The sequence below is a fragment of the Physella acuta genome, unplaced genomic scaffold (genome assembly GCF_028476545.2).
Source record: "Physella acuta isolate Inbredline_101_S28 unplaced genomic scaffold, ASM2847654v3 ptg001523l, whole genome shotgun sequence".
Classification (NCBI taxonomy): Eukaryota; Metazoa; Mollusca; class Gastropoda; family Physidae; genus Physella; species Physella acuta.
In genome coordinates, this window is record NW_026733038.1 from 28,523 (window position 1) to 56,172 (window position 27,650).

At 34.8% G+C, this 27,650-nt stretch overlaps 2 protein-coding genes across 2 annotated transcripts; one reads left to right on the top strand and one right to left on the bottom strand.

Moving 5' to 3' along the window:
- The first annotated feature begins 11,801 nt into the window (after positions 1–11,801).
- On the top strand, positions 11,802–16,005 carry LOC131928587 (methyltransferase-like protein 27). Its single transcript, XM_059284654.1, has 5 exons — positions 11,802–12,018; positions 13,616–13,762; positions 14,412–14,567; positions 15,156–15,252; positions 15,831–16,005. Exons 1-5 carry the CDS (start codon positions 11,919–11,921, stop codon positions 16,003–16,005), a joined length of 675 nt encoding a protein of 224 aa, XP_059140637.1. The 5' UTR covers positions 11,802–11,918.
- A 3,897-nt stretch (positions 16,006–19,902) lies between these two features.
- On the bottom strand, positions 19,903–27,418 carry LOC131928589 (methyltransferase-like protein 27). Its single transcript, XM_059284655.1, has 5 exons — positions 27,402–27,418; positions 23,286–23,435; positions 21,475–21,630; positions 21,185–21,281; positions 19,903–20,584 (listed from the first exon to the last, which is right to left on the bottom strand). Exons 1-5 carry the CDS (start codon positions 27,415–27,417, stop codon positions 20,410–20,412), a joined length of 594 nt encoding a protein of 197 aa, XP_059140638.1. The 5' UTR covers position 27,418; the 3' UTR covers positions 19,903–20,409.
- Between the last annotated feature and the right edge of the window lie 232 nt (positions 27,419–27,650).

The window sequence follows — 27,650 nt, forward strand, 5'->3', positions numbered from 1 at the left end:
GTTAAATGTTAAAATCGACTAAAAGCATCCTAAATACCAGAAATATTATGCTGTGAGATATTTTGTCTAAAATCATTTGTACATGGTATGATTTGTCCTTACATAATTTGTATTGATAAATTTTGTCCGTTATATCATTAGTCCTTGAGATGATTTGTCTTGATATCTTTTGTCTGAGATCATTTATCATGGAACCAAGTATATATATATGTATATATATATATATATATATATATATATATATATATATATATATATATATATATATATATATCATATACACTTGTAAGTATATGTATACGCATTTGTATATGTTTCAAGTGAATCATTTCTTTCAAGATGTATTTAGTTGTTTTTAAAGCTACCCACTTCTGACAGAACTCGGTCTTCTTGTTTTAATTTATAGGCACATGAGTAACACAGCGACCAAGTACTTTTTACAACGTTTGAATTCACTGGAAGCTCGTTACCTTTTATGGGTATACTAAATTTGTAATTACATTATTATAATTTAACTTAATCCATTGTATAATATATACAGAATTTATAGATCACAAGGATTTAAGGCGTGAATTAATTGTCAATATGGCTAGCCAACCAGTTCTATTCATCTGTTGCTCACTTTTTATTGCTAATGCTGCCCATTGTTCATTTTCGTCTCTTAACTTAATTTATTTACAACGGATTAACATTTTTAAAAATTGTGTTATTTTGTAACACTCACGTTTAAATAGTATTTTCAAAAAGAATTTTTTTTCATTTAACTTATTAAATATTGAAAAATATGACAGAAAAAATGACAGAAATCCGTGAAAAAAAACTAATTTTAACCATATATCAAACAGCTTTTAAAAGAATATAAAATTAATGAATTTAACATATCACAATTATCGATAAGAAAGCAGTAAAAAAAAAGTAAGAACTTTTTGTCGAAAAACGTCAATTCGTGCAAACATTATAGTAATCCGCCTAGAAAAGCAACTCTAACAGTTTTAATTGCAAAAATCATTGCTTTTGTAGTAATTTATAAAATGTGGTGTCAAGCCCCAAACACCCCCCCCCCCCCCAAACCCAGACGTGGATTTATGTGTAAGGTATTACGATTCTCAAGCAACCTGTTTTCCACAGGAAATTAAACAATTTAAATTGTTCAATGGTTGTTTTTGTGTTTTTTATTTATTAAAAATATTGCTTTTAAATAATCTGTTGGAACTATTTTAAATAATTATTTAATATATAAACTTTCTTTTTAAAAATATAATAACAAAAATCGTTGGTCGCCTTTTGATTTGGTCCCAGTTGCTAAAGCAGGAACGGAATTTCTTTTACTAGTGTAGTGCAAAAAGCGTTGCCGTATACGTTTCAGTGAACGAAATTTCTGTAAACTGGTTATCTGTTTCTAACAGTTTTATTATTTGTAGTCCTAAACTGTGTTACTTGACTTAATTTATAACACTTTGAGTATTACACAGACGCCATCAAGTTAACTTCAACACTTTGTTATTCACACGTAGCAACTTCTCTCCAGATTCATTCAGAACAAACTCACTACTGACATCAACAACACGGTTTCACAGTACACAGAGACTCGACATTCAAGGGACATCACTCAAATATAAATATAACACAAGGAACGAGACAGTAACTAAACAAGACATGACGCAACAAACAGAAAGGTATATTTATATGAGTGGCGTAAATCTGATAAAGAGCGTAGTGAAAATTACATAACAAAAGTGATAAGTGTACTAAAATATGGACCATGTGTTACGATTGAGAGAAGACGTATTGGCTAGGACTGATCTCAGATGGACACCAAAGGGCAAGAGAAAACGAGGGTGACCAAAATGAAACACCGAGAAGATCAATGGAGAAAGAGTTAAAGGAACGAGGCCTAACATTCCTATAGACAGAGGTTATAGCTAGAGACAAGATGGCGCTCACTTTTTGATGCCTCGTGCGCCTGCGCCTATAGGCTTTATGTGACGATGTTAAAATATTAATTGTGCATCTCTCGGTTTTAAATTAATTATACATCACGCATAATCTTTCAAGAGTTTTGGAAAACTCTTGAGCTAAACCTAATGCTAATTTTTGTAAATATTTGGCTTCAGATAACTCTAGCTCTATGATGTGATAAAAAGGAGGACTAAATCTTTGGATCAGAGTCAAGTTAGCACTTGACAAATTGATGTAGGCTATTGTTTCAACAACAATATCTATAAGAATTCACACGTCAAACCATGCTATTTTGCAATAGATGAACAATAAAAAAAAATCTGAAAATTGTGCTAGAATAATCAGTCAAGTGCTACTGCCAGGTATATAATTTAGGCTAACTAAGCGTATATCTAGAACTAGTTAAGTGTATGTCTAAGGCTAAGTAGATGTACGTCTAAGTCTAGATAGGTGAATGTCTAAGCCTAGGTAGGCGTATTGTTGTAAATGATATTTCATTGTATTGCATGGGTATGAGAGTATGTGTGTAGTGGAATGATTTATATTGATACAATTGTCTGTATGTCACGAGGGACGTAAGGATGTGACATGTGAGAGTGGGATTCGGTTGTTGGGGAAATAGTTTAGATCAGTCCTCGTCAGGCTGTGTTCGTGTGTAGATGTCTTCGACTGCCGTATGTTGGCGTAGCTCTGTCGGGTGTCACCCGGTGCGACACCTAATTGTCACCCCACCCCCCAAAAAAAAAGTAATATATATATATATATATATATATATATATATATATATATATATATATATATATATATATATATATATATATATATATATATATATATATGTATATATATATGTGGTGACAGGACAAATGATCTCGACAAAATATCCCTGACAAAATATCTCAAATGACAAATGATCTCAAAACAAATGATCTCACGAACAAAAAATCTCAGGACAAATGATACCATGAAAAATTGATCTCAGAAAAAAAATATATCATTTAGGAGGGTTTTAATTAATTTTAACATTTTTGATACTGTCACATAAATTTTATTAGACTTTTTTACTCATAATTAATGTCAGATGTAGTAAAAGAATATGTAAACTAAATTTTTAAAATAGCATGTTGTATGAGTGTATAAGACATGAAAATGCATATAACAAATACAATAGTGGAAGCCTTAGTCACATTAATGTTCAAAACAAATGAAATAGTTTTTAAAAAGGTGATTTCGGTTTTCAGGTTCGTTATTCAAAATTTAATTTTTATTGCATCATCAACACCGATGTAATGTTAAGTTTACGTTGCTGGCTTTTATCCAGCGTAAATCTGACTACGTATGAGTGTATACAGTGGCGTAGTGAGGTCGGGTGTCACCCGGTGCGGCACTTAATGTTGTCACCCCCCCCCCTCCCCCCAGAGGCGTAGTGACCCTTCTCGGGGACAAACTTTCCAATTTTCGATTTGCAACCTCCCCCCTCAAACTTTCGATTTGCACCCCCCCCCCCCTTCAAGTTTTTCTCTATATATTTTGCTAATGTTTCCCTTGGTATCACCCATCTAAATGGTGTCACCCGGTGCGGTCCGCACCCCGCCCCCCCTCGCTACGCCTCTGAGTGTAAATGTCTTTCTACGATGTAAGACAGATGTCATGACTGGGTAATCACTGTGATACTGCTATGTCGGCATACACACTATGATTAACTTTCATCCGCAATGACCACTGTCATTTAAGTAAGTAATTGTTACTGACCGAATAATAACTAGTGACTTTAATTGATAGTTGTATTTTCCACTTTCCACGGAGAGCGAACATCTCATTTAGGGTACGTCTCCGCAAACAAAGCGAGCGGCCACCTTGTTCCGTTGGTGTGTTTTCTTAGCCCTTCCATAGATGAGATTACCCTTTGATTTACTTTCGCCCCCCTGATGTGGTAGGATTGTCTCATGTTCGGAAAAAACGCCTACACTGTCTATCGAAACTTAGTTTTAATCTAAGAATATTATATTTCTAATTGCAATTATATTAGGTTTAATATAATGTAACAAACCTATGCGACAAACCTTTTCTCACAATTATTATGTGTAAAAAAAAGTAAATAAAAACCAAAGGCCAATCAATTTTGTTAAATGTTAAAATCGACTAAAAGCATCCTAAATACCAGAAATATTATGCTGTGAGATATTTTGTCTAAAATCATTTGTACATGGTATGATTTGTCCTTACATAATTTGTATTGATAAATTTTGTCCGTTATATCATTAGTCCTTGAGATGATTTGTCTTGATATCTTTTGTCTGAGATCATTTATCATGGAACCAAGTATATATATATGTATATATATATATATATATATATATATATATATATATATATATATATATATATATATATATATCATATACACTTGTAAGTATATGTATACGCATTTGTATATGTTTCAAGTGAATCATTTCTTTCAAGATGTATTTAGTTGTTTTTAAAGCTACCCACTTCTGACAGAACTCGGTCTTCTTGTTTTAATTTATAGGCACATGAGTAACACAGCGACCAAGTACTTTTTACAACGTTTGAATTCACTGGAAGCTCGTTACCTTTTATGGGTATACTAAATTTGTAATTACATTATTATAATTTAACTTAATCCATTGTATAATATATACAGAATTTATAGATCACAAGGATTTAAGGCGTGAATTAATTGTCAATATGGCTAGCCAACCAGTTCTATTCATCTGTTGCTCACTTTTTATTGCTAATGCTGCCCATTGTTCATTTTCGTCTCTTAACTTAATTTATTTACAACGGATTAACATTTTTAAAAATTGTGTTATTTTGTAACACTCACGTTTAAATAGTATTTTCAAAAAGAATTTTTTTTCATTTAACTTATTAAATATTGAAAAATATGACAGAAAAAATGACAGAAATCCGTGAAAAAAAACTAATTTTAACCATATATCAAACAGCTTTTAAAAGAATATAAAATTAATGAATTTAACATATCACAATTATCGATAAGAAAGCAGTAAAAAAAAAGTAAGAACTTTTTGTCGAAAAACGTCAATTCGTGCAAACATTATAGTAATCCGCCTAGAAAAGCAACTCTAACAGTTTTAATTGCAAAAATCATTGCTTTTGTAGTAATTTATAAAATGTGGTGTCAAGCCCCAAACACCCCCCCCCCCCCCAAACCCAGACGTGGATTTATGTGTAAGGTATTACGATTCTCAAGCAACCTGTTTTCCACAGGAAATTAAACAATTTAAATTGTTCAATGGTTGTTTTTGTGTTTTTTATTTATTAAAAATATTGCTTTTAAATAATCTGTTGGAACTATTTTAAATAATTATTTAATATATAAACTTTCTTTTTAAAAATATAATAACAAAAATCGTTGGTCGCCTTTTGATTTGGTCCCAGTTGCTAAAGCAGGAACGGAATTTCTTTTACTAGTGTAGTGCAAAAAGCGTTGCCGTATACGTTTCAGTGAACGAAATTTCTGTAAACTGGTTATCTGTTTCTAACAGTTTTATTATTTGTAGTCCTAAACTGTGTTACTTGACTTAATTTATAACACTTTGAGTATTACACAGACGCCATCAAGTTAACTTCAACACTTTGTTATTCACACGTAGCAACTTCTCTCCAGATTCATTCAGAACAAACTCACTACTGACATCAACAACACGGTTTCACAGTACACAGAGACTCGACATTCAAGGGACATCACTCAAATATAAATATAACACAAGGAACGAGACAGTAACTAAACAAGACATGACGCAACAAACAGAAAGGTATATTTATATGAGTGGCGTAAATCTGATAAAGAGCGTAGTGAAAATTACATAACAAAAGTGATAAGTGTACTAAAATATGGACCATGTGTTACGATTGAGAGAAGACGTATTGGCTAGGACTGATCTCAGATGGACACCAAAGGGCAAGAGAAAACGAGGGTGACCAAAATGAAACACCGAGAAGATCAATGGAGAAAGAGTTAAAGGAACGAGGCCTAACATTCCTATAGACAGAGGTTATAGCTAGAGACAAGATGGCGCTCACTTTTTGATGCCTCGTGCGCCTGCGCCTATAGGCTTTATGTGACGATGTTAAAATATTAATTGTGCATCTCTCGGTTTTAAATTAATTATACATCACGCATAATCTTTCAAGAGTTTTGGAAAACTCTTGAGCTAAACCTAATGCTAATTTTTGTAAATATTTGGCTTCAGATAACTCTAGCTCTATGATGTGATAAAAAGGAGGACTAAATCTTTGGATCAGAGTCAAGTTAGCACTTGACAAATTGATGTAGGCTATTGTTTCAACAACAATATCTATAAGAATTCACACGTCAAACCATGCTATTTTGCAATAGATGAACAATAAAAAAAAATCTGAAAATTGTGCTAGAATAATCAGTCAAGTGCTACTGCCAGGTATATAATTTAGGCTAACTAAGCGTATATCTAGAACTAGTTAAGTGTATGTCTAAGGCTAAGTAGATGTACGTCTAAGTCTAGATAGGTGAATGTCTAAGCCTAGGTAGGCGTATTGTTGTAAATGATATTTCATTGTATTGCATGGGTATGAGAGTATGTGTGTAGTGGAATGATTTATATTGATACAATTGTCTGTATGTCACGAGGGACGTAAGGATGTGACATGTGAGAGTGGGATTCGGTTGTTGGGGAAATAGTTTAGATCAGTCCTCGTCAGGCTGTGTTCGTGTGTAGATGTCTTCGACTGCCGTATGTTGGCGTAGCTCTGTCGGGTGTCACCCGGTGCGACACCTAATTGTCACCCCACCCCCCAAAAAAAAAGTAATATATATATATATATATATATATATATATATATATATATATATATATATATATATATATATATATATATATATATATATATATATATATATGTATATATATATGTGGTGACAGGACAAATGATCTCGACAAAATATCCCTGACAAAATATCTCAAATGACAAATGATCTCAAAACAAATGATCTCACGAACAAAAAATCTCAGGACAAATGATACCATGAAAAATTGATCTCAGAAAAAAAATATATCATTTAGGAGGGTTTTAATTAATTTTAACATTTTTGATACTGTCACATAAATTTTATTAGACTTTTTTACTCATAATTAATGTCAGATGTAGTAAAAGAATATGTAAACTAAATTTTTAAAATAGCATGTTGTATGAGTGTATAAGACATGAAAATGCATATAACAAATACAATAGTGGAAGCCTTAGTCACATTAATGTTCAAAACAAATGAAATAGTTTTTAAAAAGGTGATTTCGGTTTTCAGGTTCGTTATTCAAAATTTAATTTTTATTGCATCATCAACACCGATGTAATGTTAAGTTTACGTTGCTGGCTTTTATCCAGCGTAAATCTGACTACGTATGAGTGTATACAGTGGCGTAGTGAGGTCGGGTGTCACCCGGTGCGGCACTTAATGTTGTCACCCCCCCCCCCCCTCCCCCCAGAGGCGTAGTGACCCTTCTCGGGGACAAACTTTCCAATTTTCGATTTGCAACCTCCCCCCTCAAACTTTCGATTTGCACCCCCCCCCCCTTCAAGTTTTTCTCTATATATTTTGCTAATGTTTCCCTTGGTATCACCCATCTAAATGGTGTCACCCGGTGCGGTCCGCACCCCGCCCCCCCTCGCTACGCCTCTGAGTGTAAATGTCTTTCTACGATGTAAGACAGATGTCATGACTGGGTAATCACTGTGATACTGCTATGTCGGCATACACACTATGATTAACTTTCATCCGCAATGACCACTGTCATTTAAGTAAGTAATTGTTACTGACCGAATAATAACTAGTGACTTTAATTGATAGTTGTATTTTCCACTTTCCACGGAGAGCGAACATCTCATTTAGGGTACGTCTCCGCAAACAAAGCGAGCGGCCACCTTGTTCCGTTGGTGTGTTTTCTTAGCCCTTCCATAGATGAGATTACCCTTTGATTTACTTTCGCCCCCCTGATGTGGTAGGATTGTCTCATGTTCGGAAAAAACGCCTACACTGTCTATCGAAACTTAGTTTTAATCTAAGAATATTATATTTCTAATTGCAATTATATTAGGTTTAATATAATGTAACAAACCTATGCGACAAACCTTTTCTCACAATTATTATGTGTAAAAAAAAGTAAATAAAAACCAAAGGCCAATCAATTTTGTTAAATGTTAAAATCGACTAAAAGCATCCTAAATACCAGAAATATTATGCTGTGAGATATTTTGTCTAAAATCATTTGTACATGGTATGATTTGTCCTTACATAATTTGTATTGATAAATTTTGTCCGTTATATCATTAGTCCTTGAGATGATTTGTCTTGATATCTTTTGTCTGAGATCATTTATCATGGAACCAAGTATATATATATGTATATATATATATATATATATATATATATATATATATATATATATATATATATATATATATATATATATATATATATATATATATCATATACACTTGTAAGTATATGTATACGCATTTGTATATGTTTCAAGTGAATCATTTCTTTCAAGATGTATTTAGTTGTTTTTAAAGCTACCCACTTCTGACAGAACTCGGTCTTCTTGTTTTAATTTATAGGCACATGAGTAACACAGCGACCAAGTACTTTTTACAACGTTTGAATTCACTGGAAGCTCGTTACCTTTTATGGGTATACTAAATTTGTAATTACATTATTATAATTTAACTTAATCCATTGTATAATATATACAGAATTTATAGATCACAAGGATTTAAGGCGTGAATTAATTGTCAATATGGCTAGCCAACCAGTTCTATTCATCTGTTGCTCACTTTTTATTGCTAATGCTGCCCATTGTTCATTTTCGTCTCTTAACTTAATTTATTTACAACGGATTAACATTTTTAAAAATTGTGTTATTTTGTAACACTCACGTTTAAATAGTATTTTCAAAAAGAATTTTTTTTCATTTAACTTATTAAATATTGAAAAATATGACAGAAAAAATGACAGAAATCCGTGAAAAAAAACTAATTTTAACCATATATCAAACAGCTTTTAAAAGAATATAAAATTAATGAATTTAACATATCACAATTATCGATAAGAAAGCAGTAAAAAAAAAGTAAGAACTTTTTGTCGAAAAACGTCAATTCGTGCAAACATTATAGTAATCCGCCTAGAAAAAAATCATTGCTTTTGTAGTAATTTATAAAATGTGGTGTCAAGCCCCAAACACCCCCCCCCCCCCAAACCCAGACGTGGATTTATGTGTAAGGTATTACGATTCTCAAGCAACCTGTTTTCCACAGGAAAATTTTACAACATTCAGTTGATGTAACCCCCCCCCCCCCCCACCACTCTGTCCGGTTGATAGCTTTAAACTTTGCTCAGATAATATTTATCATGTTTATAGCCGGTTATTTAATACAGCTCGATGTTGTAATTCTGTCTCTATTGTTAGCAGGTTTACATCATGGTGTCACACATCCCCTCTCCCACCACCACTTAAAAGCCTAATTAACTCGAATTAATCATTCATTTAACTGGATTGATCATTTATTTTCTGCATATAGTTTGCTATTTTTTGCCTTGATGTCACCCACTTAAATAGTGTCATCCGAACCCACCGACCCCCCCCCCCCCCCCCCACCCCGTATCGCTACGCCTCTGGTAAGGTACATGTCTAAGGCAGTTAAATTGTATGTCTAATGCTAAAAGCGTGAGTAGTTGGATACCAAGGCAGGGTAGGTGTTTATTTAGGGCTAGGTTGACATATGTCCAAGACTAGCTAGGTGTATGTTTTAAGCTAGTCAGGAATATGTCTAAGGCTAGTTAAATGTATGTATCAGTCTAGATAGTTGTATGCCCGAGGCTAGGAAGGTGTATGCCTAAGGCAGTGTAAGTGTATATCTAAGGCTGGTTAGGTGTATGGCTAAGCATGTTAGGCCAAGTAGGTGAACGTCTAAGGCTAAGTAGGTGTAGGTAGGTGTGTGTGTTAGATAAGGTAGATGAACGTCGAATACTAAGTAGGTGAATGTCGAAGGCTAAGTAGGTGACTGTCGAATACTAAGTAGGTGACTGTCAAATACTAAGTAGGTGAATGGCTAAGGCTAAGTAGGTGAATGTCCAATACTAAGTAGGTGAATGTCAAATATTAAGTAGGTAAATGTCCAATACTAAGTAGGTGAATGTCGAATACTAAGTAGGTGAATGTCGAATACTAAGTAGGTGAATGTCCACCGACACCATAAAATTCTCTCCAAAAATAAACTGTTGCTAATCTCCAGAACCGAAGATTAAGTCGTCTGAAATGCTGTCACTAGTTCGGTAAAATGCCTTGTGTATTCAAAGAACGCAATATTAATTAGAGATTAACGGATGATTTAACTAATGAGACAGGTATGGTTCTACTATTAATGTACCCACAATAAAAGGAGCGGGGATATAGGTTGATGCTCTACTGCATGCTCAGGTATTTTTTTATTTTGTTCATATTAATAAAATCATGAGGTTAATTTTTTTTAAAAAGTGTGGATGGTGTTTATCAAATGTAGCAGTTATTTCAATTATTTTTTATTTTATTTTAAAAACATTTTGTGTATCTTTCTAACTTTTTTATATTTGTTATGATAAAAGTCTTTAAAAATTATTAAATTCAGAATCCGAAAATTCACCAAACGTAATTAATAGAAAAAAATAAAATACAATAAATATTCGAAAAGTAATCGTTAATAATATACAAAATACGTTTTTCTCGATAGACAATTTCGAAATGGGACAGAAAACAAGATAAGATTAAACAAAGGAAAAAAAAACTGCGACTATAGAGAACTAGAGATATCAGATTGGGAAATAACAAGCGGGATTGTTTTAAACTGTATGCTCTTTATTTTCAGAAGTAAACTGTTTCTACTTCTTATGAGGCTCTAGTAGTAATAAAAAAGAAAAGTTACAATACTGAATGTGTATTAACTATGGTATTTAAAAAATTCAACTGAAATAAAAGCGCGTATTTGGAAAGCACCCAGCATTATTGTAAATGTATAAAAATTAAATGACGGATAATAAGCTTCATTGATAATAATCATGTGTGTAGAATAATAAAATTCGTAACTATCTGCAAATTGAATTTTTCATCATTCACAAATATATCAGCTATAATGAGTTCAATGCAGGTATAATTTTAATAATCTAAACTATTCAGTCATAACCATTAAGGGGCACAGTATTACTTTTTCATCTTCTACGTTCTTAATTGTAAAATTGGAGAGGAATTTCCCCTAACACAAAAACTATTACTTGCAAGCATGTTATGCGCCGTATGGCCCCTTGACTCAGATTGTGTGCAACCAAGAACAATCTAAAAGGCATATAATGATATTTTCCTGATGGGTTGCTGTTATCAGGTATCGAGTCTCATCTAACTCGGGGTTCGAACTTATAATATTTGGAATTAGCAGCCATGAGCTCTTCCGCCCGACAATTATTCCCTTCTATTTTATCATAACATAATTCTACTACGAAAAAGGTTTTGCATGTCAATTAACAGTTGTATTTTCTGCTTAGGCAGAAGGGGGAATCTATTCTACAAGCAGTTTACAATTTGAAGATAACTGTCCCTTCCATAAGAACCCCGATGTGCCACAACGTTCAAAACCTGAAATCTAACTTGATTAAAGTGTATTATCAAATTCTAGTTAACATTTAAAGAAATTCCTAACTGCGTGCATCATTCCATAACTTACGGGTTACATTATCAGACTACTTCGAGCTTTACAATTTATTTACAGTACTGTTGACTTTCTTTTACAGTTTGATGATCTTACTCTGTGAGTAGATTTTGGTTTCTGATAGTCAGGGACAGTGGGACAGAGGGGAAAAACGCTACGTTAGCCATTTAAAGTCCTAAATAAATAATTGTGATATAACGATCATGGACAAGAAAGTCCAAAGAATACCGGAGGAAGTGGAGGCGGACAACTATTTCTACGGCTTTCATGTGCCAGGCAAGGGCATCAAGAAGTGTATAGAAGGTGAGACATAATGGTTTATCTATCGTTAAGGTGCTGGCACATTTGTTATTAGGTGCTGGTGTCATTATGTGATAGTGCTATTATTGTTTGGTGTTGGTGCTATTAACATTTGGGGTAGAAAGTGCTTCATTTATTAGTTTATTATGCTTTTATCATTTGGTGTTGAGATGATTCTATCATTAGATGTAGTGCTTTAGGTACTGGCGTCTCTGTCATTAAGTACTGATGCCTCTCTCATGAGACGTATTTGTGCTTCTATCATTACCTGTGCTGGTGCTTCACTCATTAGACGTATTTGTGCTTCTATCATTACATGTGCTGGTGCTTCATTCATTAGACGTATTTGTGCTTCTATTATTACCTGTGCTAATGATTCTTTCATTAGATATAGAGATGCTTCTATCATTAGATGCTAGTGGTAAACCTGTTTTAAAAGGGTTTTAACGCATATATCCTACATTGCGTGAAACGCACTAATAAAAAATGTCGATATTCGACCATGTTTTTTGCATGTAATTGAACAAGTATTTTAATTTATTGCAGGTGCTGTAAATGTTTCCTTAAATGTGTATTTTAGCTTCAGTACTAGTATAATATTCTTTGTTCCATTAGTATTCTCGCCTACTCGAAAAGCGTGCCTCCACTTTTTACAAGCTTTTATTTAACTCACTTCCTCGTCATTCTGTCTGTCGTCAGTCTAGATAGAAACGCAGGAGTGAAAATTCGGACAGTTCTACTTGACCGATACGATTCACAGTTGGCACGTGGGTCAAGACATGAAGACAACGCAATCTGAAACTAAATTTGACTTAATTGGATGCCTAATTGATTTTTTATGAATTAATTAAAATTTGGACCGAATTAGTAGGCATGTCTAGCCAACCACACCACACGCGTCATCAATAGCTGCGCCATCACGACCACGTAATGGCTGCGTTCAAAAACCATTGCGCGCCTACTGAACGTGATATTCAGTAGGCGCGCAATGGTTTTTAGTCATGTAACTCTATTGTAGATAAAACATGTAAAGTACTGAAAAAAAAATTCATAAAAAACGTTTTAATAACAAGCTTTTATGTAATGATGCACTAAAAAGTAGAAAATAAATTATAGACTACTATTTAAATAACTATAAAGAAAAGCGTGGGTGTCTTCCTTAACATTAGTAAAGGTATCCAATAGATACTAAAGTGACCCACGCTTTTCTTTATAGTTATTTAAATAGTAGTCTATAATTTATTTTCTACTTTTTAGTGCATCATTACATAAAAGCTTGTTATTAAAACGTTTTTTATGAATTTTTTTTTGAGTAATATTATTTTCCAGTGTAGTTTTGTTGCAAAGAATTTAATCATGCTTATAGAACAACACCTATTCTCAGACACAAAAACATGCCAGAAACAGCAACAGCCGTTATCGTATACAAAACGACAAACGTAACAGTGCAACACACACAGTCATATAAAAAACCTGCCCAATAAAGCACCACCCAATTTTATATACAAAACAACGTGCCTAATACAGCAACACAAACGATCATTCAGAAAACGACTACACTATCATTAATATTTACTACACTATTCCCATCAACCAACAGAATACGAGGACGGGGAGAAGGTGAAGGTCTACGAAGAGCTGTCCTTAAGGCTGAACTACAGCGGCCCACTCTACTGTGCTGACCTGTTGTCTGGTCTCATCCAGGACAGAGCCAAGGCCCTGGTGCTAGACGTCGCCGCTGGGACAGGTACGTCACTCTTACGTCACGATCAGCTGTAGTTTGACGTCATAGTTACGTCATTAGATCGGGTGTTTATTCTGGTTTCTGTTATCTCGCTTTGAATGCACAGATCGGTTGTTTATATACTAATGCAGGGTATATTGTTTAAGCCTTTAACCCCATACCCCTCAACTAATCTTAACTCTGATTTGTAATTCGTTGCTGATTAAAAAGATAAAATTTATGAATGACTTTGATTTAAAATTACTCCGAGACCCTTACATTTTGAAAACAAATTAAATGCTCGATATAAAGTTAATACCATGGATAAACGGAAGCAAATCCACAAAGAAAAGTAATCTGAAATCGGAGTCAACGCCATTTATGGCGCATAACCAAAAATTTACACGTAGTATTTAATTGTGTTGTAAAAAATCGCTTCCAAAAACTTGAATTAAGAACAAAGTATAACAAGAAAGAAGCAACCCTACTGCTATCCACGATAGTGTATCATGAATTGTTTTAAAAATCGGTAAAAGCCACTTATCCCAATGAAATGACTATTCTAAAAATAAACACACAAGTATTATTTTCATTTAAAGTGGAACACAATTATATAATGCATTGAAGAACGAATATCATATTAGTTTATCCTGACACCATTCGTTTTTTTCAGGTTGGGTGGGTGAAGAGCTTCACAAGCGAGGCTTCAGGAAAATTGTAGCACACGACGGTGCTCAGGCTATGCTGGACATCTGCAAGGAGAAGAACGTCTACTCGTCCTTCATCTGTAGTATTATTGACGAGGGCTACAAGTTCCCTGTGAAAAACGGTAAGCAAGCAATCAAGTTTCCTGTGAATATGGTAGTCTAGCACTATAAAAAACAGTAAGCCAGCAATCAAGTTCCCCGCCGAAAAATATAGCACTGGCAGTAAGCCATGAGTTGATTGAAATGCTAAAAATGTTTTTGTCAAACGGTATACTAGCACTGAAAGTGATTTTACAATTATTATTATCATTGTGAAAAACGATTGAATAACAATGTATACATTTTGTTCTGAAGACGTCTGTGCACTTTGTGAACTAACCACACACACACACATCATGTGCGTATCATTCCTATAACAACGAAAGTGTAATAATAAAGTAAATAAAGTTTCCTTTTTGAAAATGGACTGTCCATCAAACAATAGAATTTGAGTTCGTATGTTTCTGTGATCGTGAACTAAGAAGAAATAGTGAGGTCAGCAGCCTCTACTTTCCCCTAACGTAAGTTAGGGAACCATCTGGGTGAACTGAGGGACGTTTTACTAACATGATCCTGGATTCGACCTCGAGACTTTTGGGGTTAGCTCTACATCTAGACCACGTCGTTCCGTTATATTAAGTGTACTAACGTTCACTACAAATCTTTTACAGGCACGTACGACGCTGTAACCATCAGCGGTGCCGTGTGTGAGAACCATCTGCCGCCATCTTGTCAGGTTGAGCTGATCAGGATCACCAAGCCCGGGGGGTAAGTACTAAATATCAAATTTGGGGGGGGGGGGTATTGGGTCATAAAGCCGGGGGTAAGTATCGGATGTGTATATGGGAACATCAAGCCTATGAGTATCGGATGGGGGGATGGGATCACCAACACGGTGTGTGAGTATCGGATGGGGGGGGGGGGTGAGGTGGGATCATTAAGCCAGGAGGTTGAGTATGAAGGTTACCGTGTCAGCAGTGAGTAAGCATCGGGGGTGGGGATAAGAAATATCAAGCCCGAGGTGAATATTGGATCTCACACTCAGTTGTCCACAGTTTCGATGATTTTGTATAATGTTTTTAATTTAACTGGTTTTGATATGTGTATTTCGTTGTTGGTTAATGCAAATTTATTTCCTTCACGCCAACTAATAGGCTATAAAATGTTTGACCAATATTCATCGTCAACGACTACCATTAATTCATCTTTACCCCCTCAATTTATCATCAACGCCTACCACTAGACCAAACTTATATTTCACCAGATTTAACAGCCACTACATCAAAGTACATTTTGCCAGATTTATTATCAACGCCTTCCACTAGACCAAACGTATATTTCCACAGATTTATCATCAACGCTTTCCGGACTACGGTGCTGAACCTGGACTACGGACGGGCTTGGGAAAACGAGGCCAAGAGGCTGGTCAGTGAGAAGAAGTGGACGCTGTACGGCAGGCTGATGGCACCTGGCTACTCAAAAATTGCCGAGGGTTACGTGGACATATACCAAGTCAACTAACGCTAGTGTCCCGTGGACGTTTTAATCATGGACATTTTACTCATGATCTATGTGAATCCAATGGACATTTTTTTTTTTCCTTAAATAAAATTGATGCTTCTGAAAGAGTATCAAACGCTTTTTATAGGATAGTTTAGGATTACTCCTAAATGTTTTGTACATTTAATTTCGTATTTATTAAAAATCTATAATTTTAAAAAGCGAAGTTTATAAAAAAAAACGTCTTGCTGATAACATCAATAAATTGCCACTAATTTTGTGGTATGTTTTGTGATTTATTATTAACGTGTGTCGGATCATTTTTTATTAGTCTGTTAGTTAATAGCTTATAATAATATTATAAGTGTAGGCCTATACATAATCTGTGTCTGTATTGTATTTTAGGTTTACTAATTTTTATGTCAGCGTTTTGCATTTTGCGTCGAAAACTGAACGTTTAAATATATTGGCCTTATACAAGCTAGATGATGATATATTGTATTAAAATATTTTTATTGCAATTAAACTATTTAAATTATTCAATGTTTTTTAATGTTTTTTTAATTTAAAATATTGCTTTTAAATAATCTGTTTGAACAATTTTAAATACTTATTTAATTAAAATAACTTTCTTTCTAAAATTATAATAACAAAAAACGTTGGTAGCTAACATCGGTTAGATGAGTGGTTTCCAAACTTTTTCGAGTCGTGACCCCCTTTTATAAAAAGTAAGTGACCCGCGGCGTCCATGGAATTAAAAATGGAATTTGTATGGACTAAGCACTAAAATAAGATTTTCTAGAAGACTTTCAATATCAACTACTCTCGATAACTGTTTTAATACGATGAGTAAAATTGCATACTATTTACAAAACATTCGCTGTTAACTTTTTATTAACGCCAACCTATGTCATTATCAACATTCAATTTATTTCAAAATTGTGTTTTTAATCGGAGAATAGTGTTGAAAATCTGTACTAGAAAAGTCAATCAATTTTACGTTTGGGTATGAATGGTGAATGCTACACCAAAATTGTTTCTGCAGTTTTTCATCTTACGCGGAATCATTCTGCAAATCTAAGAATTCATCTTGAAATTCATTAGGAATGCTTGCAACATCAAGGAAAGTAAAGAATGGGTAATGCGTCAATGCAGATTCTTCTTCTTTGAGCTCAGAGAAATATCGCCGCAGTTCGTATTTTAAGAGATTCAAGATGCCCAGAAATCGCCTCTTTCAAAATTTTAATAATCTCACAATATGATTCATCTTCCACACAATATTTCCAAGATTTATGTTCTTTGCTAATTTTGCAGCTTTTATAAAATACCCCGAGATTATCACGGAAAGTGATAATATTCGTCCATTTTCCCTGAAGCTTCAGGTTAAGCTTATGTTGGTGTTTGAATATATCTGCTAGGTATGATACTCTCTCCAACTACTCTATGTCGTTTTAAGTATACCAAAAGGTCTTGTTTACTTTGCACTTCCAAGAACATTTTGATTTCAGATTTCAATTCGAAAACACGATTCACAACATTTTGTTTGACAGCCAGCGTACTGTAGTGTAGAAAAGCAGAACCTCGTGATCTATATTAATGTCGTTGCTTAGGTTTTTGAAAGCTACAGATATAATATAATTTACGACTTTTACTAGCAATGGAGTCGGAAGCGTCTTGGTGGCGAGGGCATACTGATGAATCATGCAGTGGTTAGGGAGCTAAATCTTTTCTGTTTTCTGAAAGCTCGATTTTGACCTAATTATAGATAAAGCACCATCCGTACAAACCCCCATAGCCTTTATCACCCATTCTATTTTTAAAAAAAAAAACTTATTTATTTTCTCCATGCTATTTCACAAAAGAGCAACTCTTCTTTGCTATAATCTGAATGAATATAGACAAAGACCAGCATCTGCGAACACGAACTCACGTCTGTTGATTTATTAACTTGAAAAGCAAACAATGGTGAAAGCTTAATTTCAATAAAAATGTGTTAAACATCTACGGTCTGCTATTTCAGATATTCTAAATAGGTATGTTTTGTTTCTCATTACTAAGGTTTAGTATACCAGTTGGCGACCCCCCAGAAAGCTCTTCGCGACCCCCCTTAAAATTATTTTATCAAAAGAACAACGTTTATTTTACAAAATTTCATATTCGCGTTTAAAAGAAAAAGGCGGGGGGGGGGGGGGACTGGAGATAATGGTGAGTGTGTGATTGCTATATTCAGTGGCGTAGCGAGGTCGGGTGTCACCCGGTACGGCACTTAATGGTGTCACCCCCAGAGGCGTAGCGACCCTTTCTGGGGACAAACTTTCAAGTTTTCGATTTGCACCCCCCCCCCTCTTAAACTTTCGATTTGCACCCCCCCCCCCCATCAAGTTTTTCTCTATGTATTTTGCTATTCTTTTGCTTTGGTGTCACCCCCCTTAATGGTGTCACCCGGTCCGGTCCTAACCCCCCGCCCCTCGCTACGCCCCTGGCTAAATTGCTATCTCATAAAATCAGGCTCCTGCCTCTGGAGGAGATGCGGAAAGATAATTAGGTAAAGCGATGCATCTATGAAAGAAAAACAACTACTGCCTTGTAGTTCGTTTTTGACTGGACTAAGGCTATGTGTGAGGGTGTGGGTTTTAGAAGAGCTACCGCCAAATGTGAGGGTGGGGTTGAAAAAGACGAAACCGCCTGGTATCGTTTCGTGAAATCCGACAAACACACATGTCCAATTCAAGATGTTCTATAATTCTTTATTTACACGACAAAGACACAAGTCCAATTCAAGATGTTCTATAATTCTTTATTTACACAAATCAACTTATTACTTCTATGTAACGAGTCTAAACTATATACTATCAATTTAAACTACAACACCTATTTAACTGCACACTTCCATGACCATCCCTAACACACTATCCACCCCTAACTCTCTACCTCGCTCTACAAATCTTTGACCGTTCTCTATAGCTACCTATCACTGTCTGTCGCTGATCTAACTACTGACCCACGCGTCAGTGGTTAGCTGACTGTCCCACGTGACCGGTCAGCTCCTGTATATCCATTGGTCTGTTTAACTAACTAAGTTATAGTCTGCTTATACCATCTACCTTGAACTAGCATCATCACATAATGAGAGCAAATCAAGAAAGAAAAGCAGGCTAAAATCGTCAACAGCACATAACAAGTTTACACGTAGTTATGTTGGAGGAAATTCCGTCAAATATTACCATTAAGTATGAAAAAAAAAAGAAAAATCTGAACTTTGAATGGCTCAACTGTGTTTCAAGCACCAAAACGATGTTCGCGTTGTAGGAAGCATCCACTATAATCGAGGATCGACAACACGTTGAACTATTACAGCTATCCCTTTGATTTATTCCCATATATGATAGCAGGGACGAAATTACATTTTCAAGAGCAATAAGCTTTTTTTAATAATACTTATCTATATATATATAATTCTCTTCTGGGAGACGTTAGAAAACAAGCTGCAAACTGCGCCTTGCAGTCCCCTCTCTTCCTCTCTATCACTACCCCCCCCCACACCCCCCCCCCCACACATGGTCTGGTGAGCGGTGTTCACTCTAAATGTTTACATTCGTATAGCCGGGTTTAGTGACGGCTATTAGGGGCAGATAATTTAGTTTGAAACGATTTTAAACTTAGAGGAGGTAACTAAGAGGAGGCTGCTTTCACGGGGGGGGGGGGGGGGGATAAGATAGGGTTTGAGGGAATGGTGGGGGGGGGGGGGGGGTAGTGCTTTAAAGCAAATATTTTCAGTGGCAGCATTGGTACTGTCGAATTCACAAATTATGAATTACTGAAAAGTAGAAAATAAAACCACTAAATAGCGGCGTATAATACACCGCGGGTCGGCTCGTTTTTAATATTAACGTATACGGCCCTGTGGAGGGTATTTCTTTAAACTGCTTATCGGTTTATAACAGTTTTATCATATGTGGTCCCATACTTTAGTTACTAGTCTTATTTCCTTGCACTTGGTATATTACGTCAAACGACATCAAGTTAACTTCAACACTTTGTTATTCACAAATTACACAGCTCCGTCTACACGTCCTCTTACAAGATTCGTTCACAGCAAACTCACTGACAACAACAACACGGCTACACAGTACACAGAGACTCGACATTCAAGGGACATCACTAAGATACACATTACACAAGGGACTTAACAATAACTAAGAAACTTTATGTAACACAATTAAACGTCAAATCAGATGAGCGTCAAAAATCTGGCAAAGAGCGAGTGTTAACAAGTTTTACAAATTTAACATCATTTTCATTATATTAACATCAAGTTGAAATACATCAGGTTAAAATAAAATAAAAACCACGGTAACTGAATCAATTTAGATCAATATTATATTTTTTGACAGGTAGGTAGGTATATAAAACTGTTTGAGAAGGTCATATCTTTTTGTAGACGTCCACCACACCGTCAGTGAACAGGTTGTATTTCTGAAATGTCAGCCTCCCATACAGGGTCCACTTCCCATCTGACACCAGACTCTGGGCCGTCTCCTCCCATTGCTTGCCGTAATCACTTGAAGTCAAGGTTGCACGATAACCATTGATTAAATACCTGCGTAAAATGAGGACATGTAGGAAAAACTAAAGGTAATTTACCTATTTACCTGTTTAATTAATCATTTGTGATCTGTACGCAAAAAAAATCATTAATTTGTAATTGATTCGTTTCACATTGATAAAAACACAAAATAAATGTTGATATATATATATATATATATATATATATATATATATACTAGCCGTCCCAACAAGGCCCTGCACTGGCCACTTTGAAAAACATATCTGTAAAGGACCATAACATGTGTTTAGTAATTAGCATATACCCGGCATTGCTCACCCTAACCACAACCAACCAAAACAAAAACACAAAAAAACGCAAACATAACACAAATGCAAACTCCAACAAAAACACAAACACAAACACAAAGAAAACACAAGCACAAACGCAAACATAAAAGCAAACGAAACAAACCAAATGCAAACGCAAACAAAAAACAAGCCACAAAAGCAAACCAACCAGGTAAGACAGGCATCTCCGGAAATGTTTGGCCTCTAGCCTAACAATCTATACATTATATTATAAAGCTTGGCACGTTCAGTTATGTACTGATGTGCTAAATTAGAAATGAATGACAAAGAAATCATAACGTACCCCCCGGGCTTGATGACTCTTATAAAATCTTTCTGGGCCGACGCGGGCAAATGATTCTCGACAACAGCTCCACATATTACAATAGCATCGTAAAAATCTGTTTCGTAAAAATAGTAATGGCACCGTTACCTCCTTATATAAGGTACAAATTTAATTCTACTGCATAAAATATATAACATTTATTTTACATTCACTTATTCAATGTACAACATCGAAGTAAGCACACATTTCATCAACACTGTAATGAATAAAATATTTTACTTTCACCTGAAGTGCACCGTGTAAATTACCGTTTAATAGCGGTAGTGTTGTCTCCCCTGTTATAAGACAGTGTAAAAAATGCGAGTAAACTCCCTTTTGTCTGGCTGCTTCCAGCATTCCTATGGAACCGTCTTGAGCATGGATGTTGGTGAACCCGCGTTGTTTCAGCTCCACACCCACAAAACCTTAGGGGTTAGAGTTCAAGGTGAAAACTTTTAGAACATATCTTTTGGGTCATAGAATGATAAGACACGTTTTTGGGTTATAGAATTATAAGGTACGTTTTTTGGGTTATAGAATTAAAAGACACTTTTTTGGGTTATAGAATTATAAGACACGTTTTTGGTTTATATAAATATAAGACACGTTTTTGGGTTATCGAGTTATAAGACACGTTTTTGGGTTATAGAATTATAAGGTACGCTTTTGGGGTTATAGAATTAAAAGACACTTTTTGGGTTATAGAATTATAAGACACGTTTTTGGTTTATATAAATATAAGACACGTTTTTGGGTTATCGAGTTATAAGACACGTTTTTGGGTTATAGAATTATAAGACACTTCTTTTGAGCTATATAAATATAGGATGCAATTAGTTGGACCTGGAATAATAGGATACAACTTTATAGACAGCATACAGTTTAAAACAGTTTGGTATTCAATTAGAACTTACATCCTATATAGCCTAGAAGTAGGGGAAGAAAATTCTTGGGTATGAAATTATAGTATTAAATTTCAGTACATAAGAGTTATATAATATAACTTTTTATGATGAAGATTTTTTTATATAAAACTTTAAGAACATAGAATTATAATATGCCACTTTATAGACAGAATAAAATGATATAGTTTCTTGGACATGTAATGCTGGAAAACACTTTTAAGTCAACATTTCATGATTTTATGAAAACAAGTTAATTAAAAAAGTCTAGTGACATTTATGCGCAATTTCCTTATGTTATCTAAAAATAGCTCTGACGTATAATGCTGGGATGCGTTCAAGCTAGAAGAACAATCGGTTTGTAGGTGTTTTTGTAATTTTAAAATTTGTGACCAAACGAGAGGATATTTTTGAAAACTTTCTTCGGCAATATTGCTCTAAATTATGGCAGGAATCGATTGGTACATGTTTCAAGTCGCTAAGTGGTCTGGTTGACGAGATATGGGCCAAAAACTGCTTTTTTTCGAGGTTTTTTGGCTTTTCCGGGAAATACATGAAAGAAACCCGGAATTTTTATGGCCTATGCTCATTCTTGTAACTTGCTTAACATAATTGCTTTTGGAACTAGTCATCGATATTGCTTCGTTGAGGAGGAGATACGACTTAAAGCCCGGACACACATTCATCCATACATTCATCCATCCATCCATTCCCAGAAATGACGCGTTAATAAACGCAATTCTCCAGAATGGAAATTGCGCTAAAAAATAATTTAGGCCAGAATTAAATGATGAATATTTTAGAACATAGAATTAAAGGATGGTTTTTTTAGGATAGAATTAATGAATGGGCATTTTAGGACACAATTTTTTTTAATTGGTATTTTAGGTAATAGAGTTAATAATTGGATACTTTAGGACATTTATCAGGAAAATATATAATTATTTACATTGCATATTTTTAATCAGTCCGTAATTTGAGTTAGCGTGCTAAGGGAAACAACCACAAAAATACCTTACAACAATTTAAGTGATATTTTTTTTTACAAATTTAAACTTTTTTTTCCTGGCATATCGTCCGATAAGCTTCGCATCTCGTTACTAATACAATCAGTAGAATATTAAAAGCGTTAATTAATTAATCTGCAACACAAATTCCATTTTTTTTTTAAAATTTACCTGTCCCTGCGGCAACATCCAAGACCACCAGCTTATCCCTACCAGTGGGATACACCGCTGACAACATATCGGCGCAGTACCGCGGACCACTGTAGCCCAGGCTGTAGGAGACATCTTCGTACTGGCTCAGTGAGTCGTCTTTGTCGTACGCTGTGGGGGGGGGGGGGGGGGGTGGTGTTGATGTTGAGAGTTGAATTGGCTTAAAGTCAATCGGCAAGGTCACAGAAACAAGTGAGTCGTCTTTGTCGTACGCTGTGGGGGGGGGGGGGGGTGTTGAGAGTTGAATTGGCTTAAAGTCAATCGGCAAGGTCACAGAAACTATTGAACTCTACTTCACTTGCCCCATAGGCCGTCAGGTTTGAAAGGGAAGCTTTACTTTTAATTGGCAAGACATTAGTATCATTTGACGTTTTCGGTAAAGAATCACAGGCGTAGCAACCCGTACCGGCGCCCGGGACAAATCATTAATTTTGCGCCCCCTCCCTTTCAATTGGAATATAGTTATTTCTGTTGGTGTTTTCCTGACACTTTTAACTTTTTATTTTGGTGTCACACAATTGAAGTAGTTTAATATGTCTGTAAAGCCAAGTAACGGTCTATTTTCTTGATTTCGACTGTGCATAATTCAGTCATGCAGCCTAGAATAAGATTTTTAATTTTTTACAAGCCAGCCCTCGGCGTACAGTATTTAGTGAAGGACGATTATCCCCCCCCCTTCATCAGTGAAAGCAACCGTTTGTGACGACAGTTTACAGACGACAACGAAAAGATCAAGAAGAAATTGTTAACTTCCTCAAATTTCAAATTGTTTAAAAACTAAATTATCTGCCCTTAATAGCAGTCACTAATTCGTTCCGGCTCTACGATTGTAAACATTCGGTGTAAACCACAGCTCACCAGGCTGGTAGGGGTGGGGATGATAGCAATATTGTCTGTTTCAGTACTTCACAGTTAGTGAATTCGACACTACCCTCCCTTCCTTTATCAGCCCCTAATAGCCGACCCGGCTCTTCGATTGTAAACATTCGGGGTGAAACTTAGCTCACCAGAATTGTGGGGGTGGGGGTGGTAGCTATATGCCTAGGAAGCGTGGGAGTAACGGCGTGCGTTTATGTGGTGTCTTGCATGGTCGCCATGAAGAGAATTATATATACGAGCTGACCAGCGCGTAAGCATACGCCGTTATTTTGTTGTTTTATTTTCTATAGTAATTCCCAATTTGTGAATTCGACACTATCAAAATTTCGACTGAAAATATTTTGCTTTAAAACACTATCAGTAGTCCGAGAAGGGCAATTATCCTCACCCTCGCCACCCCCCCCCCCCACCTCGCTCCCCGCACCCGCCCCTCCCCGAAAGCAGCCGTCCGTGACGACAGTTTACAGATTTTTATAAATACAAAGAAACAACTCTTAGGAAAAACTTTGAAGCATCCAATTTTTAAGATACAGCTTGTTAGCAGTGGCGGAACTAGAGAAATAGGGCCAACCCGCAAAAAAAAATTTTTGGCCTCCCCCCCCCCTTTATATATGTATAAATAAATAAAAAAAAATAATATATATATATATATATATATATATATATATATATATATATATATATATATATATATATATATATATATATATACATATAAACACAAAACACGAATTTAGGGTATTCATTTCTGGCCTAATCTGGCCTAAAACAAAATACACAACATGTCATGTGAGTGAGTGCGTTTGTCTGTTTTGAAAATCTGTTTTATTTTATCTCTCGCATTAGACCTGTAATTCTCAAGTTGGTCAAAACAAAATAAAACATGAAAGCTTTGTATAAGTAATGGTGTTTCATTTTATGTTTATTTTTATAGGGTTTTTTTTAATTTTTATTATTATTTTAAATACTATTCCTTTTCATACAATGTTATTCTTTAGTAAATACTTTTTAAAAACATAATAATTAAGAGAAGTAATTGCTTTTTAATTTGTTTAGTACAAATGTATCAGAAGGAGCTTATGAGTACCACTATTTGACTATTTAAAGAAGGGAAATAAGTCATGGAAGTAGTTTGAATGTATGACTCTCTTTCACACTACAGTGTCCAGTTGTGATAACATTTAACAAAAGCTTGGGGATACCGGGTCTGGAAAAAGGTCTGGTTACCAATGAGGATAAGCTATGGAGGGGGGAGGGGAATGTGTGTAAAAAACAGTGACTTTATTTGTGGACGATGAAGGGCAGATTCAAAAATTTAATTCCGAACCACGTTTAGAAAAGCAAAAGGTACCCCAGGACTACATAGCTAACTTATCAACCATATTTTGCATACTTTCAACTTCATTTTAGATGTAGTATTCGAAAAAATTAATCACACTAACTTAACAAAAGCAACTCAATTAGCACCCAACTCAAAGGTCTTTAACTCAGAAAGTCCCCCCTCCCTCCTTATACAATCGTTGTGTGAGTTAGTATCAAGCAAATAAATATAGGCCTTTGTTTACAAGGGTATGTTTTATTCTTTAGCAAGATAAACTAATGGGATATGAAATAAATGAAGACTATCAGTTTACACATTCAGCTTGTTAAAATAGAATGAACACACTCGTAAAATGTTGTGTTTTTTAACTAATATTTCTTATATTGATAAGATTTGGATCCCGCACAGTCTACTTCATGAATTTAATCAACCACTGTTCAATTAATAATTTCTACCTTTGGCTTATAATGTTGTAGATACATATTTTACTTTACATTTTAAATAGACCTAATGGCCTAATAATATAATACAATTATAACGGAATACGAAAGCTGAGAAAGGTAGTATAATCAAAAACGTGGGGCGCCGTGATTTTCTTACAGTTTCTAATACTGTTGACTCTCTACAAGCTCCCTAATAAAAGTCAATAGTATTAACTAATCAATAGTAATATAACTTTTACTTCGGCGCCCCACGTTTTTCATCGCTTATAGTAGAGTGATCGCTTGCATTATTGTGATGTATAGCATTTATTTTCTACTTTTTAGTTCAATCAGAACACGTGGGTTTTTAAAAACTTTTTTAATGATTATTATTGTTAGTTGGGGTTTACAGCTTTGTGAACGTCTGAAGAAGAAAGTAAAAACATTTGTGAAAATAACGTTAAAAATGTACCGACTCACACTAAATTCAAATAAAGTCTGAATGTTTACTTATTTTAATTTAATTGATATATCAAACCATAATGGTCTTACTAATGCCACGATATATCAAGCCATAATGGTCTTACTAATGCCACGATAAATCAAGCCATAATGGTCTTACTAATGCAACGATATATCAAGCCATAATGGTCTTACTAATGCCACGATATATCAAGCCATAATGGTCTTACTAATGCCACGATATATCAAGCCATAATGGTCTTACTAATGCCACGATATATCAAGCCATAATGGTCTTACTAATGCCACGATAAATCAAGCCATAATGGTCTTACTCATCTCACGATATATCAAGCCATAATGGTCTTACTAATGCCACGATATATCAAGCCATAATGGTCTTACTAATGCCACGATATATCAAGCCATAATGGTCTTACTAATGCCACGATATATCAAGCCATAATGGTCTTACTAATGCCACGATATATCAAGCCATAATGGTCTTACTAATGCCACGATATATCAAGCCATAATAGTCTTACTAATGCCACGATATATCAAGCTTTAATGGTCTTACTAATGCCACGATATATCAAGCCATAATGGTCTTACTAATGCAACGATATTTTAAGACATAATTCTCATTGTACAAATGTCTTAGTAAATCGTATATAGTAGTCGTTGTATTTCTGTCTTTGAAAATCAAGTAGTGATTGTCGAACAATTGTTTTGGTATATCAAAAAGTAATGTCTGAACTACTGTACTAAAAAATCAAGTAGTGATTGTTTAAATATTGTCCCTAAGAATCAAATAGTAACCGTCGTACTACTAATTTGTTTGATTCCTTCTCTACAAAAGGGACGTCTCTCACTACGACCTGGTCTAATTAAACCACCGCCGTCTTTTATAGTGTGTTGATTACCACGCAAGCTGCTAACTAATTAGGTCAATTATTTAGTACAGAAAAAGCAAGAAATTTATATAGCTACCATATTTAACGACCATCTACTTGACACTTCATCATATCTATATGCAACAGATAAAATAAAAGTAAAGTTGAATATTGTAAATTAGAGCTAGTAAACTGCGTCAATTTTGTAATATTTAAACTTACTTGCTTAATAAATATAGGAAACTAACCAATAAGTTATATCAACAGCCAATTATTTTTCAATAGCTTGTTATTTATTAACCGTTACAAATATTACTGAACTATTTTTAACTATTTAATTGAAATA